General features: G+C 48.9%; 1 protein-coding gene across 2 annotated transcripts in view; it reads right to left on the bottom strand.

The window, feature by feature from the left end:
- The window catches only part of LOC137425860 (uncharacterized), a 473,741-nt gene that overhangs the window by 120,676 nt on the left and 336,386 nt on the right, over nt 1-16,679 (bottom strand). The window contains exons 28-31 of one of the 2 annotated variants that reach the window (XM_078775806.1): nt 13,400-13,498; nt 10,870-11,024; nt 10,477-10,688; nt 310-514 (exon numbers count right to left, since the gene is read on the bottom strand). In XM_078775806.1, the coding sequence (XP_078631932.1) occupies nt 310-514; nt 10,477-10,688; nt 10,870-11,024; nt 13,400-13,498 (671 nt within the window). The remainder of the gene's footprint in view (nt 1-309; nt 515-10,476; nt 10,689-10,869; nt 11,025-13,399; nt 13,499-16,679) is intronic. The other variant, XM_078775807.1, reaches the window with a different exon arrangement.

Here is a 16,679-nt window from a genome sequence, read left to right as displayed (position 1 = left end):
GGCACTTTCACACACTTACATACACTCACATCCGGGGTCTGCCTAGCAGGCACGTAAGAGATCGGCCATTATAACGCTCACAGTGTTAGTGTGAGAAATCTCTGATGATATCCCGGAGACTCAATAGCTCAGTGAGCTGTCACCGCGTAAGTGATGAGGTTCCTGGGTTTGGGTCCCGGGTTGAGTCAGAATTTTTTCACATTAGCCCTACGCAGGAATTTACTTCCTGTTTCTTAAATTATTAGAAAATATATAAATAATGTTTGTAGTAATTCTTCAAAGATAAAATTCAAATACTGTGGACCCTACCAGTGATGCTACAAAGGAGTCGTAGTGTAGGTGATGTCCCTCCACGGCCTGTGAGAAGGTCTTGCAGGGAGGTTTCAGGTAGTGGAAGGGTCATCGTGATTGGTTTGTGGAATTTTCGCCGCCGAGGTTCCAGAGTAATGATAGGACTGAAGGAGGCTTTATTTCCCAAGATCTTGCATACAAGATCCTCTGGAACTGGCTGCACCTGGTGTTTAGGAAGTGATTGGAATGATAACAAAAACGAATACCAGAAACAGCAACAATAATTAATATAAATATAGGTATGATTTATTCCCAAAAAATATTATTTACATAATTAGTTAAATCATATTCAAAATTTCCATTAGCATCATTAGCACCATTCTTGTAATCTAATAACTAGAGTTTATTGAACACGATAGCTCACGCAACTTTCAAATATACACTTAAATTTTAATAAAACAATGATGTTAAAGATCGTTTAAAAATCTGGAAGTTCAGCTCTATTGAAGCAGTGTCAATGTGTTATACACAATCCTTATACACCACCCAATAAAACATGCCCAAGTACTGCAAAATACGAGGTTATTAGACATATTATGATGGTGATTTGTGTTCTCCAGTGTTCAAGTATATAATTCTATTTAAAAAGAAACAAGATTGTAAAAGTCGTATAAATAAATTAATTTCAGGTTTTACCGCCGTTATACCACTGTTGACGCAGTCTCTATTACACCACCCTATCTAACACGTTACATTAGTTCTTCGTGCCTGTTGTTTGTATCCATCATAACGTCCAGTACCAGTTCACTGGTAATTCCCTGTTTGTCGTTAAAAGGCGGCAAAAAGGGTTCGCGTCAGGAAGGGCATCCGGCCGTAAAACATTGCTTCAAAAAGGGGACCAAAAAACAACAACAACCACGGTTCCCGAAAAAGGCCAACCCCTGCTTTGCGGGGAAAAATGGCCTCTAAAGGTGGTTATATTTTTATAACGTCCAAAAACAGTAATTTTCCTGTTTGGAATGATTTCCAATTTTATTTGACTGCCAGGCAGCGAGACAGAGTCAAAATATTATCTCACTCCTCTCTGCGCATGTCCAATCAGGCCGAATTCAGAGACGAAGTACTGATACACGCCTTGTCTGTTTTCCGATTCATGGTCTGATTCATGTTCAAAATATAACATTCAATTTAAATAAGTTGATCCTCAATCATAAACTGGCGATCATAAACTGACAAGACACACAGAAGGACGGGCACGAACCAATTGCTTTACCCTGCTTTTCACTTCATGTGCGCACTGCGCAGGGTAATAATAGTCCAAGGATGGTCATGCCACATAAGCACTCTAACGGTCAAAATAAATAATTATAATATATATACAGTATACAAGACTGTAGATCTATCAACAATGGACATTATTGTGAAAACGGTATCTCCATTGCCAATACAGAGCATTTCCAATAAGCAGTCCTGCCCAAGGAGCTGTGCTCAAGCACAATAATGACCAGGGAAGGTGCTCAAAAAGTGGCAGAAACTCCATATCTGATCATTCCATAATAGCCAAACCTCCTCTAAAGAAATAACACAAAAATTGTGTTAACGAGTAATACCTGCTCCCTCCTGGAGTGAAATGTAGTGTCATTGAATCGCTTGCATTATGTCATATGTCGTCGTTTTGCGTGTGGTTATGCGTAGTTTCCCCACCCTCAATACCCCCTCCCTCCGACAGGAGTCAGTAGTTAAACCACTTGCACCATGTCATATGTACAGGTGAAAATGGAGAGTAGTCTTCCCACCTTCATGTGTGGGGTGAAGAGGGAGGTTTATCTCATGCCCATAACCTGATAGTATGGTAGGTATCCCGGGAAATTGAGGGAAATTGGCCAAGCAGTATTATTTTTTTGTATACAGAATCGAGGCTCGTGTAAGAGCTAACACATTGAACATGAAAACATGCACAGCCACATAAAACATGTGTGAAGGGAGCAGGAGAAGGGAGCAGGAGGGAGCAGGAGACAAGAGGTGGGAGAGAGAGGGAAGCACAAGCACAACAACAGCAGAGAATAGGGAGCATGTGAGGGAAGCATGTGAAGGGAGCAGGAGACAAGAGGTGGGAGAGAGAGGGAAGCACAAGCACAACAACAGCAGAGAATAGGAACGGCAGTAGATCTGTGGAAGGGGGATGGCTGGGGGAGGAGGGAGGAGTACACGGTATAAAGTAAATAAACACTACTAGGAATTTCAAGAAAGAAGTTGGGGATTGAAAGAGGTGGATTTGGGGTGTTTTAACAGGGGTAGAAAAGATCAAGGTTTTGGATGGAGGAAGATAAGAGATGGTGGTGAACAGCTGTTTTAAAGACCTGGATATGCAATTATATATTTATAGGAGGTTATTAGGTTTCATGATATGTTTCAGATATGTTTAATGATAATATGATATTAAAGCGCGGCGTTACGCGCGCTGCTTGTGAGCAAGGAGGAAGCGGACAAGCGGTAACATATAAACGTCTTTATTGTAAGACTACACTGTAACACTAAACTCCTCCGGGCTGGTCGCCCGGGGTATATCATGAGGCCACGCCTACCCCTCGGGCGTGGCCACCGCCCACTCGGTGCGTGGAATGATGTCACCACGCCAGTGGGCTTTTGTGTCCGCCACACGCGCCCCCCCAGAATTCCCGCGCACCTGGAGGGCCAGTTTGCGGGGCAGACGAATGACCCGGCCGAAGCGCCCCCTGGCGATCGGCGGCGTCCGGGGTGCAGGGATACCAGGTGGGATGCCCCTGGCTGCCCCTGGGATGGGTGCAGGACCGGGGGGCGCCGTGGCGGCGGGGCTGGGCGGTGCCGGGGGTCCGCCCACAGGAGGGCGGCCCCGACGTGGGGGTCGGGCCACTGGCGGTGGATGATCCACATCGAGGTGGGCCGGCTTGAGGCGGTCTACCGAAACGCGGTCAGGAGTACCGCCGATGTCCAGGGTGAAGTGCTTCGCCCCGGTCTCCAGCACGCGGAAAGGCCCGTCGTACGGGGGCCGCAGTGGTGTCCGATGGGCATCGTGGCGGACGAAGACGTACTCCGCCGTGCGAAGCTCCGGGGCGACGTGCGTCAGTGGGTGCCCGTGGCATGCCGTTGGCACCGGGGCGAACCTCTGGGCGGTCTCTTGCAGAGCGGAGCGCTGCTGTGCCGCGGACCATGGTGCCGTGGAGTCGGGGAGGAACTCGCCCGGCACCCGCAGCGGTTGCCCGAAGACCAACTCCGCCGCGGATGCGCGCAGGTCCTCCTTGGGCGCCGTCCGGAGGCCCAGCAGGACCCAGGGGAGCCTGTCGACCCAGCCGCCGTCGCGGAGGGTGGCCCGGAGCGCGGCCTTCAATGAGCGGTGAAATCGCTCACACAGGCCGTTAGCCTGGGGGTGGTAGGCCGTGGTTCGGTGCAGCCGGACCCCGAGCCCCTGCGTAACCGCCCCCCAGAGCTCCGAGGTGAACTGGGGGCCGCGGTCGGATGAGATGTCTGAGGGGGCGCCGAACCGGGCGACCCAGGTGGCGATGAAAGCCTGCGCGACATCGGCCGCCGTTGTCGACGCCAAGGGCACGGCCTCCGGCCACCGGGTGGTGCGGTCCACCATGGTGAGGACGTAGGTGAAACCCCGCGAGGGGGGCAGAGGTCCCACCAGGTCCACGTGGACGTGGTCAAACCGGCGTTCCGGCACCGTGAACGGGGCCAACGGGGCCTGGGTGTGCCGGTGCACCTTGGCGCGCTGGCACGCGAGGCACGTCCTGGCCCAGCCGCGGACGGCCTTCCGGAGGCCATGCCAGACGAACTTGTCGGCGATCAGCCTTTGGGAGGCCCTCGCGCCCGGGTGGGACAGGCCGTGGATGGCGTCAAACACCTGGCGCTGCCAGCCCGCGGGCACAATGGGGCGAGGACGCCCGAGGGAGACGTCGCACAAGAGAGCCACGCCCGCGCCGTCGAACGGCACCTCGGTGACGCGGAGGCCCGTGACGGCGGTCCGCAAGGCCTGGACGTCGGGGTCAGCGGCCTGGTCCGCTGCCATCCGGGCATAGTCGATGCCGAGGTGGACTGCGTGGGCGACGGCCCGGGAAAGGCAATCCGCCACCGGGTTGTCCTTCCCCGCGACGTGCTGGATGTCCGTCGTGTACTCGGACACGGCCGAGAGGTGACGCTGCTGCCGGGCCGACCACGGCTCGGTGACCTTGCCCATCGCGAAGATCAGCGGCTTGTGGTCGACGAAGGCAGTGAACGCCCGGCCTTCGAGCAGATGGCGGAAGTGCCTGACCGCCAAGTGAAGTCCGAGCAACTCGCGGTCGAAGGTACTGTAACGGCGTTCGGGCGGGCGAAGCTGCCGGCTAAAGAACGCCAGCGGTTGCCAAGCTCCACGCACCCATTGCTCGTGCACCGCGCCCACCGCGTAGTCCGAGGCATCGGTGGTGAGGGCGATCGGTGCATCGGGCGCCGGGTGCGCGAGCATGGTGGCGTTAGCCAAGGCGAGCTTCGCGCCCGTGAACGCCGTGTCCATCTGCTCGGTCCAGGTAACGTCGCCTTTGCCCGGCTTACCTCGGAGAGCTTCGTGCAGGGGGCGCAGGAGCTGGGCGATACGGGGCAGGAACCGATGGTAAAAGTTCACCATGCCCAGGAACTCCTGCAGCCCTCTGATCGTGCGGGGGCGCGGAAACCCCTTCACCGCCTCCACCTTGGCCGGCAGGGGGACGGCGCCGTGCCTGGTGACACGGTGCCCCAGAAAATCGATTGTGGCGGCGCCGAACCGGCACTTTGCGGGGTTCACAATCAGGCCATGCTGGCCCAGGCGTTCGAAGAGCGTGCGGAGGTGGCGTAGGTGCTCTTCGCGGGACGCGCTGGCGACGAGGATATCGTCCAGGTAGACGTAGACAAAATCCAAGTCGCGCAGGACGCTGTCCATCAGTCGCTGGAACGCCTGAGCCGCATTCTTCAGACCGAAGGGCATGCGCAGGAACTCGAAGAGTCCGAATGGCGTGATGACCGCCGTCTTCGGGACGTCCTCCGGCCTGACGGGGACCTGATGGTAGCCGCGTATGAGGTCCACCTTCGAGAAGAAGGACCTGCCCGCCAAACGGGCGGAAAAGTCCTGAATGTGGGGGACGGGGTAGCGGTCGGGAGTCGTGGCGTCATTGAGACGGCGATAGTCCCCGCACGGTCGCCATCCCCCGCCGGGCTTCGGCACGATGTGCAGCGGCGACGCCCAAGCGCTCTCTGAGCGCCGAACGATGCCGAGTCGCTCCAGGGTAGCGAACTCCGCTTTTGCCACCGCCAGCTTCGTCGGCTCGAGGCGGCGTGCCCGGGCGTAGACCGGTGGCCCGACGGTGGGGATGTGATGGGCCACCCCGTGCTTGACGGCCCCCGCCGAGAAGGTGGGCCGCGTGAGGGCCGGGAAGCCGGCGAGGAGGCGGGTGAATGCGTCCGCTGCCGGAAGCGTACAGACCAACGTGGCCGGAACCGAATCGTTCGGCAAGCCGCTTGGCAAGCCGCTCGTTGAGCTGGGCAACGCACATGCGAGCGAGCTGAACGTCTCGGCCTGGACAAGCCGTCTGCGCTTGACGTCGACCAGGAGCCCATTAGCGCACAGGAAGTCCGCGCCAAGCAGTGCCATGGGCACGTCGGCGGTGACGAACGTCCATCGGAAAACCTGCCCTCCAAACCGCAGAGAGAGGCAGCGTTTGCCGTACGTACGGATGGGCGTCCCGTTCGCGGCAAGCAGCGCGGGGCCCCCACCCGCGGCGTGCTTGTCTGACGTGCCGGCGGGAATGACACTCACCTGTGCTCCCGTGTCGCACAGGTAACGGCGCCCGGAGAAGGTGTCCGTTATGAACAGCAGGCTGCTCGAACGGCCGGCGCTCATCGCCACAATTGAGCGCCGGCCCGGGCGTTTCCCGACCCGTTGAAGGAGCACGGCGGATGACACCGCCGAGCTTCGTGGCCGAACTTGGCGTGGAACCAGCACCAGGTGGTGGAGCTGGAGGAGTGCGGCTGGCTCCGCCAGGCCGGTGGAGTCGACGGGTTTCCCCGCGGTGGCGGTTTTCGCCGCGGCGGTGGGCGGGGCGTGGCAGCGTTCACGAGGTGCGTATCAGCATGCTGCTGAACCACAGCGTGCTGTAGAAGATGATGCTGTGGAACATCAGCGTGCTGTAGAAGATGATGCTGTGGAACATCAGCGTGCTGTAGAAGATGATGCTGTGGAACATCAGCGTGCTGTAGAAGATGATGCTGTGGAACATCAGCGTCGAAGGCCGTGACGGCCACGCCAACGCTCGCCCGCGTGTCCGAAGCGGCGAAGTACTTGTCCGCCTCGGCCGCCAATGCTCGGGGTTCCGTTAGCCCGGTCCCGGCCAACGCGAGGCGAACCTGCGCTGGAAGTTGGCGACGGAAAAGCGCCCGGAATAGCGAACCGGGGGCTTCGTCGCCCAACAGTGACAGCATATGGTCCATTCGGACCGACGGGCGCGTCTCACCGAGCTCGGGGAGATCCAGGAGGCGGTCGGCCCGTGCATCGTCCGTGAGGCTGAACGTGGCTAGGAGTAGCCGCTTGAGTGCCTCGTACTTGTGGCCGTCCGGTGGGTGGCGAAGGACGGACACAACTCGAGCGGCCGTGCCGGGCCCGAGGGAGGCGACGACGTGGCAGTAGCGCGTGTCATCGCCGGTGAGGTGCCGAAGCTGAAATTGGGCTTCGGCCTGGACGAACCAGACTTCGGCCTGAGCCTCCCAAAATTCCGGAAGTTTGACGAAGGCGGCCATGGCGATGGCGTCGCGTGTGGAAGGATCGCTCCGGCAGATCCAACGTCGAGGGTCACCAGTAAAGCGCGGCGTTACGCGCGCTGCTTGTGAGCAAGGAGGAAGCGGACAAGCGGTAACATATAAACGTCTTTATTGTAAGACTACACTGTAACACTAAACTCCTCCGGGCTGGTCGCCCGGGGTATATCATGAGGCCACGCCTACCCCTCGGGCGTGGCCACCGCCCACTCGGTGCGTGGAATGATGTCACCACGCCAGTGGGCTTTTGTGTCCGCCACAATATGTATAATATTTAAACATAATGATATGTTTCAGATGTAAGTATATGCAGAGAATGGCCAGATTTTAGTATGATTGCATACAACATGCATGTGGCAAGGATTATGGCGGAAAACTTCACATTTCGCAAAAGCTGTACATTGTGGTTGGTCCAACAGCCACAATAAAGATGCAGCTGGAAAGGTAAGTATTTCCCTTTTGTACATACATTTAAGTACACACCACTGCCTGCAAGCCACTTTCACTGTCTACCACAGAACTACTTTACTTTGTTTAAATATATTTTGTATACCTAGTCTAGGCTCGTGGAAGAGCTAGAACAGGTAGAACGCAACATAACAAAGAGAACAGAGGAGAAGAAGGGGGAAAATGGCAAACGCTGGGTGAGGGAGAAAATAGACAGAGACAGACAAACAATCGATGTGGGTAACAATGAGGGGTAGGGAAGAATGCAACAGGTGGACAAGAGGGATACAGAAGCAAAATTTTGGGAGTGGTGGGGTGTGATTTAACGGGTGTAGAAAAGATCATGGTTTTGGATGGGGGATGATTGTAGATGGTGGTGAACAGATGTCTTGAAGACCTGGAGGGAAGAAAGAGATTGAAGAGAATGTGGAAGTGAGTTCCACAGACAGAGAGACCACCGACCACTTCCACTATGCCAATGGGACATGAATTGGAGGACATTGATATGATATGGAGGAGGAGGGAGGATTACACGGTATAAAGTAAATAAACACTACTAGGAATTTCAAGAAAGAAGTTGGGGATTGAAAGAGGCGGATTTGGGGTGTTTTAACGGGGGTAGAAAATATCAAGGTTTTGGATGGAGGAAGATAAGAGATGGTGGTGATCAGCTGTTTTAAAGACCTGGATATGCAATTATGTATTTATAGGAGGTTATTTAGGAATTTATCTAGGAATTTATTTATTTATTTTATAATAATTTATTTATTTAGGAATCTAAAGTAGACTTTGTAGATTTCAGTCATACATTTATTTTTCAGTATTGATGAATGTTTTAAACTATTGTTAGGTGGTAACCAAACTAATACATGAGCCTCTTTTGTTTCTGGAATTGCCTTCCATGAGATGAAATTTTGTATAAAACGTGCTGAATTTAAAAGTTTGTATAAGTATACTATCTATGAATGATCCCTGGTAGATAACCAAAGCAGGAAGAGAAAGGTTTAGGATAGACAGAGTGAGTGAGGGAAGGGGTGGGGGAGAGGCAAGATGGGGGAAGTAGGCAGCAAAAGTGGAAACCACAGGCGACCCTCTGTATCCATGAGTTTTGCATTCGCGGGTTTTGCTTATCCATGAATTGGTAAATGTATACAGATTCCACATTCGCGGGTTTTGCTTATCCATGAATTGGTAAATGTATACAGATTCCACATTCGCGGGTTTTGCTTATCCATGAATTGGTAAATGTATACAGATTCCACATTCGCGGGTTTTGCTTATCCATGAATTGGTAAATGTATACAGATTCCACATTCGTGGGTTTTGCTTATCAATGAATTGGTAAATGTATACAGATTCCACATTCGCGGGTTTTGCTTATCCATGAATTGGTAAATGTATACAGATTCCACATTCATGGGTTTTGCTTATCCATGAATTGGTAAATGTATACAGCTTCCACATTCGCGGGTTTTGCTTATCCATGAATTGGTAAATGTATACAGATTCCACATTTGTGGGTTTTGCTTATCCATGAATTGGTAAATGTATACAGTTTCCACATTCGTGGGTTTTGCTTATCCATGAATTGGTAAATGTATACAGATTCCACATTTGCTGGTTTTGCTTATCAATGAATTGGTAAATGTATACAGATTCCACATTCGCGGGTTTTGCTTATCCATGAATTGGTAAATGTATACAGCTTCCACATTCGCGGGATTTGCTTATCCATGAATTGGTAAATGTATACAGATTCCACATTCGTGGGTTTTGCTTATCCATGAATTGGTAAATGTATACAGATTCCACATTCGTGGGTTTTGCTTATCCATGAATTGGTAAATGTATACAGATTCCACATTCGCGACCCATTTATTCACAAGCTTAAAATCCCCCATCACCCGATACCCACGTCACCCTCCCACCTACCCACTTGTTATCATTGGATTTGTTATCACCGTTAATCATAGCCTCTAAACATAAGATGAATAGGGAAGTTCAGTCTGCTGGGAAGAGGCAGAGGAAAGTGTTGCTTTTAAGTGAAATAGTGATTATGTTAGACAGGGAGGCTATGGGTGTGAATGCGTTTGCAGGGGGCATGAATCATCCTTCGGACTTCCCCTCCAGAACCACCACCATCGTCATCACATCATCATTATCATCAAACATCAATAAAACACACTGCTCTGTATACTGAAGTCATTTAATTATTTTAATAATTGTTCTTAAACATATACCATTTCTCCCCCTATGTTCAAATCTGACCCAGGAACCTAATTCCCATTTTTCCCATCAAACAAAGGCATCTACCAACTGTCTACTGACAAAGGCATCTGTCTTCTACCGACTCCTCTCCGGCTTAGCTCCCCTAGCTCTATCTGTGCTCTGTCCCCCAAATATTCCTGCAGGTCGCACAAGATCTGCCAGCAACCCTCTTATGGTTAAACCTCCAAAATCAAGACTCTGCTCACCTTCACTCTTTCATTCCTCTTTTCTCCTGCCTCTGGAACAAACTCCCTCACCGTCTTCAATCCCACTCCTCCCTCCAGGTCTTTAAAACAGCTATTCACCACCATCTCTTATCTTCCCCCATCCAAAACCTTGATCTTTTCTACCCCAGTTAATTCAACCCAGATCCACTTTTTTGAAATACCGACTTCTTTCCTGGAAGTCCTAGCAGTGTCCATGTTTTTTTTTACCACTTACCAATTTGCGGACCTCAGAAGGATGACAGGCTGAGTCAATCGCCCTGGCGTTAATTCAGCGATCGACCGAGATTCGAACCCAGGATCCTAGGATCCCAAGCCGGCACCCTAACCGCTAAGCCAACACCAGACTTCTGTCGGACTGATATGATAATAAAGTGGTATTCGCTTACTGGATACATTTACACAGGTGTAGTGTCACAGTGAAGAGAATGGTATCATTTCTAACCTGTAGCCCAACACGTATCCTCTTAGTAAGTGCACCCTCGGGGAAAACCGCTTGGACTTGTGGAACCGTTTGACTGCTGAGGAGGCCCCCCTCTGGCCCAAAAGGGTGGCTTTCCTGTCGAATGCGCGACACCACAGCAAAAAACTGTGGGAAGTCTCTTGTCACCACCCTGCAGATGTGCTTCCGTGCAAGCTGCTCTGCGGAATCTAATTCTGGAAGAAACATCACCAGAACAATATTCCAAAGTGAATTTTGGAAAGTGTATTCCAATGTTACTTGTAAAACGTAGGCTTCTATATTCCAGCCATAAATGCAAATTCTAACTTGCTATTTTCCAAAACATCTTTCATCCCAATCTTTTTCGACATTCAACTCGAACACGTTCAAAAGCACCTTCGTCCATTCCGTTGAGGATCTGATTGAGCTCTTCCTGTGTGGCCTCGTACTGGTGTTCCCGCCATGTCTCGCCGGTTTCACTTCGCAACACAATCAGTTCCCTTTCCACGTGTCGCAAAGAAGCAAAATGCGGGATCTCTACGATCACTGGCCTAGGGTTAACAGTTGGCAGAATCCAGGAAAGAGGAGGCAAAGTATTGCAATTAGTGAAGAATTGTGAAGTGAAATATATTCACAAGGATCAAAAGGAGTGAGCCGTTTCCAGGCCTCCTTGGCGAAGCAGTTTGAATACATCGTGAAATTGAAGGAGTTACCAAATGTATATTTTCAGGCTTCCTGTAAAACAGTGATACTGGTGGGCAGAGAGCTTTCCCCAAAAATTTGAACGCCATAAGTGATCAAGTGTGTAAGAACACCATTTGGATAAAAAGCAGGAGCAAACATCAACTTGGTGACTCTCAATCCAAAATTGCACTAGTTGCAAATTGAATTGTAAATAAAAATTTATAAAAAGCATTTACCAAAACAAACGTATACATGCTTCCATGCAGAGAGTGCAAACACAACAAACACTTGACTTAGTCACAAGTAACACAAGGAAAGCTCCAAAGAGGATAACCACTGCAATAACCTCTAAGTGATGTCTCTGGAACTGAAATGGCATCACCGGAATGTTTTTGAAAGGACTAATGTGCAAACTTCAAGGTAGTGCGTGCAAGTTGATAGGATGTACCTATTGGGATGTTGTATACCAGTTGCTGTAAAGTGATGCGTCTCATTGTCTAAGAGGTGGTTTGCCAAATTATTGGTTTCACTGTGTATTGTGTTTTTGGGTTGTTGTAGTGTCTGGCTCACACTGCTTCCTGGATTCTCTGCCATACTGTGTACGGATTTTGCACCATGCTGCGGAACGAATTGTGCATGCTCACGTGAACTACATCTCTGGTTCGAAAATTTAACAGCTTTTATTTCTCAATGTCTGCCATCTTGTGAATTTTGAATAACATGGTGCTTTTATTCCTGCGGAGCACCGCGCACTAAATTGTGATCAACCTTTGAAAGAAGTCAACTTTAATTGTGGGGACCTCTCCTGAGCAGACTGCATTTTATAGCTCTCCATGGTACACAAGGAAAAAAATATTCTTTGGCTCAGCAAAACATCGCATGGACTATACGTAGCATTTGCTCGGAGCACGTTGGAGTAATGTTGTCTCGTGTAGGCCCTTGATCATGCATCCCACCTTAAAGCTCCAGAAGCCATGGAAAACAAGGGTTTCTCACCATAGAATGGTTGGTGATATTTCAATATTGTACTATCTCTCCTAGATTCTGTCAGCCTGGTGTTGGCTTAGCGGTTAGGGTGCCGGCTTGGGATCCTAGGATCCTAGGTTTGAATCCTGGTCGATCACTGAATTAACACCAGGGGGGTTGACTCAGCCTGTCATCCTTCCGGGGTCGGCAAATTTAGTACCAGTTCACTGGTAATTCCCTGTGTGTCGCAAGAGGCGACTAACAGGGTTGGTGGCAGGAAGGGCATCTGGCCGTAAAACATTGCTTCAAAAAGGGGACCAAGGTGTCCGGAAAAGGCCAACCCCTGCTCTGCAGGAAAAAATGTCCTCTAAAGGTGGTTCTCTCCTAGATTCTGTGGCATCTAAAGGTTTTGACAGTATTGGCATCCCCCATGATGAGATTGAATCACAATGATGTTCCTGTCACATCGTAGAAATGCTATATACTGCCTCTCCTCTGGTGTAGCTCTCTGTGCTCTCTCAGTCCTATCACCATCCACATCTCCCAAAGGAAGCATGCTATTCCAATAACTCCCTCCTGGGGAAACTTACGAAATCCAAGTTTGGCAAACATCTGAACTTTCTTGTTCTTCTTTCCCTTTGATGAAACTGCCTTCCAGAGACTATTCAATCACACTGTTCCCTCCGGGGTTTCAAGCAAGCAATGCACCACCATCTCATGTTAGCCCCCATCCACACCTGCAACCTTTTATAACCACAATTAACCCTCCCTAACCCAACCCCCTTACTTGTAGGTTAGTTAGTATTCCCCTCTTTCCTCTCTTCTTTTTCCTCCTTGTTATTTCCTTTGATTGTTGTGTCCAACTATGACCCAACTGTCAGTCACACAGATGCAAAGCTCCAGGTACATTTCTGTGCTAAATCCAATATAGCATTGTAAGCCGAATTCTATTTAGTGCTATGTTCCATAATGTGATTGGTGGAACTTCCTGCTAGTTTCTGGATGAGGTTGTGCATCTCTTTACCAGTGGTGTTGAAGGCCATTTTTCTGAGTGATGTTGAAAGCAAATTGTGTATCGTGCCATCCACAACAGGCTGGATGGTCGCTACTGCATGCTATACATTTTAGTGCTGTGTCTTGTGTGCAGGTTGCTTTACATCACTGGGTACTTTGTTGAATGATAATGAAGGTGGTGTTGGGTGCCATCTTTCTATGTCTATGTACTGGTTAATTGCCTGTGCTGGGTTCTATGTACTGGTTGCTGTTCTCTGCATACCCGAGGAAGGTGGTTCCACGTGGGCCCAGTTGAAGGATTCGGCTAACAAGGCTCTCACCCTCATTAAGAGGTGGAGGGCAGCTAGGCAGGTGCAGCTTACTAAAGGATCCGTGCAGCGTGAGGAAGAAGACAGTGAAAATGTGAGGCCAGTCAAGAAGCCAGATAAAAAAAAGAACAAGGTACAAGAGTGTATGCATGATAAAACAGATAACAAAGAATACATACGTAATAGTAAAGATTGAGGAAATAGTAATGACAATTATTCTGTAACTTATACTTCCTTGGTCAATGAAGTGACAAACAGGTAAATATTGCTATTTACCCTCTAATTCATTGCACTGTTGTATGGATTCATGCCACTCATCCTGTGATTACTAGACATACATTTAAATTTTTATTTGTACAGGTATGAGGGCAAATGGAAGTGTAGAACCTTAGAGGACAATTGCTTCAGAGACAAAATAAGGCGAAAGGGAAAACAAAGGGATCAAAGGAAATGAAACACCACAGCATAAGGATAATAATTTGGAGAAGAAGCACGAGAACATGATGTCAGCATGTATGATGAAGCATGATGTTAAAAATAGAAGAGAGAATGAGTTGGCAGAGTGCCACAGACTTGCAATCCTGCAAAGAGTTCATGGCAATGGACTCAGCAAGACCGTTCAATAGGCGATGAGTTTAAATTTGGAGTGGGTAACATGGAAAAGGTTTCTAGTGGAATTGGAGTGACCTGGAGGGGCAGGAACTGTGCAAAGCGGTGAGAGGGAGCAGGACCAAGACAGAATGGAGTCGCTAAAAACGGCAAATCAAACAACTTACTTATAGTGAGCAAGAAATAGAGCTCGACACTAACAGCTTCCTGATTTGCGATTCAAAAGACATTATATATATATATATATATATATATATATATATATACAGACTTGGCATTTAATATGGAATTTTTTTTTTTCTTGACTTGGGTTTACTTTCTTAACTCAGTATATCAATCTGGTGAGTTTCTTTTACACTTTGGTGATTTATTTGTTAAAAGAACCATGTCACTGATTGTCTCTCGCAGCCAGAAGTCAACAACAGGGTTATATCACAGGTGGTGTGGCAAAATGTACGGACAGGTGCATTTGATGATTGGCTTCACAGTCGGGTATACAAGGGTTGTTGCATTCTCTATTAGTGGAAAACAACTGCTGCACGTCTCCAAAAGTTATTGCCGCTTCCTCTGGAGATGGTCTGTCAACTCGACAATGCTGTTTGTCATGGAGTGGTGGCTTTATGAAATTACGGCATGAAACAGCGTGCTATTGCTCGGCAGTATGGCATCACTCAAGGTCAGGTGTCAAAGATCCTGAAACGAAATGCTCAGAGGGGTGTCCCTACTCCAATACCGAGGCCAGGACGTCACCGCAGAACCACAAGGAGGGATGATCGCCAGCTGCACCGGTTAGTCCGCAATGGCCGTACCAAGTCAGCTAATCGGCTTAGGGCTGAGGGGCAGCAACTGACAAATGTGCCTGTATCCAGAAGGCTAGTCAACCAACGACTGGTTCAAGCAGGCTATCGTGCCAGGCATCACCTGAGAAAGCCACGCCTGACCAGACAACACCGCCAGCGCCGATTGCAGTGGGCCAGAGAGCACCGTCAATGGCAGCCAGGACACTGGAATCACGTGATCTTCAGCGACGAGTCTAGATTTCTGGTCTATCGTCAAGATGGTCGTGTCCGAGTGCGCAGACAAGTGCATGAAGCCTACAACAAAGATTGTATAGTGCCAAGAGTCAAAGCTGGAGGTGGTGGGGTGACCGTTTGGGCTGCTTTTCATGCAGGGGGCAAAACTGACCTGGTTGTTCTGAATGGAAATCTGAACCAGTTCAAGTACAGGGCCATTCTGGAAGAAACATTGCTTCCATTTGCTCATGCAGCCTTTCGAGGAAACTTTGTCTTCCAAGATGACAATGCACGGCCTCATCGTGCTCGCATGATCCAACACTTTCTTGCTGACTGTGGTGTAGAGCATATGGATTGGCCTGCCATGTCCCCGGATATGAATCCGATAGAGAACTTGTGGGCAGAATTAACGCGTCAAATCGACCACTTGGACCAGCAGCCGACCTCTGTGCGTGAATTGCAGTAGGCTATTGTCACTGCATGGCAAGCGATTCCTGTCCAAACCTTGGCAAATCTCGTGAACAGCATGCCTCATCATATACGTGCTCTCCTGAATGCTCGTGGGGGTTACACGAAGTACTGAACTGTAATTTTACTGTCCGTAATCCCAGTCGTAATTTAACTTTTGTTTTTGTAAAAAAAAATTTGGTAAATGTGCAAAATAAAGAGATACTTCTGGAAAACGTACAGAAGTTTAACACAGTACTGTCCATGAATTGAGTTCGATATCAGTTTACATCACTTTCAAGGATCAATTCATTTGTTTCGAAATGTCAAATGTGGTTTTAGTTTCTTTTAAAGGTCACATTAACAAAATCTAGAATAATTTCAACATAATTCCAATGAACTTTTGGTTCTAAGACATCTTGAAAAGTAAGTTCACCCCCACAAAAAAAAAATTCCATATTAAATGCCGTCTGTGTGTATATAATTATATATATATATATATATATATATATATATATATATATATATATACATACATACATACATACACACACACACACACACACACACACACACACACACACACACACACACACACACACACACACACACACACACACACACACACACACCCATTGACTTCTTCACATTTTGTTGTGTTCCAGCCTGAATTTAAAATAGCTTCAATTGAGATTTTTGTCACTAATCTACCATATAAAACACAATGTGTGTGTGTGTGTGTGTGTGTGTGTGTGTGTGTGTGTGTGTGTGTGTGTGTGTGTGTGTGTGTGTGTGTGTGTGTGTGTGTGTGTGTGTGTGTGTGTGTGTGTGTAACCTTCATAATGATAGGTTTTAAAGGCTTTGAGTAGTACTTTAGGAGGGATTTGAATGGGGGGATTTAAGGGGCAAGCTTTGAATACGACTGTTTCAACCGGTTAAAAGACCTAAAAGACTCTGAGGACCCAGAAGACCCAATGGACCCCAAACACCCAAAATACCCTGTAGACTGTTAAAGACACAAAATACCATGAAGACCCAGAAGACCCCAAGGACCCAGAAGACCCAAAATACCCCGAAGACCCAAAATACCCCAAAGACCCAAAAGACCCAAATGACAGAGGACCCAAAAAGTCCCCAAAGACTCAGAAGACCCCCAAGGACTCTG

The sequence above is a fragment of the Myxine glutinosa genome, chromosome 4 (genome assembly GCF_964187855.1).
Source record: "Myxine glutinosa chromosome 4, kmMyxGlut1.1, whole genome shotgun sequence".
Taxonomy (NCBI): Eukaryota; Metazoa; Chordata; class Myxini; order Myxiniformes; family Myxinidae; genus Myxine; species Myxine glutinosa.
The sequence above is the reverse complement of the archived record's forward strand: the minus strand, read 5'-3'. Positions and strand labels throughout refer to the sequence as shown.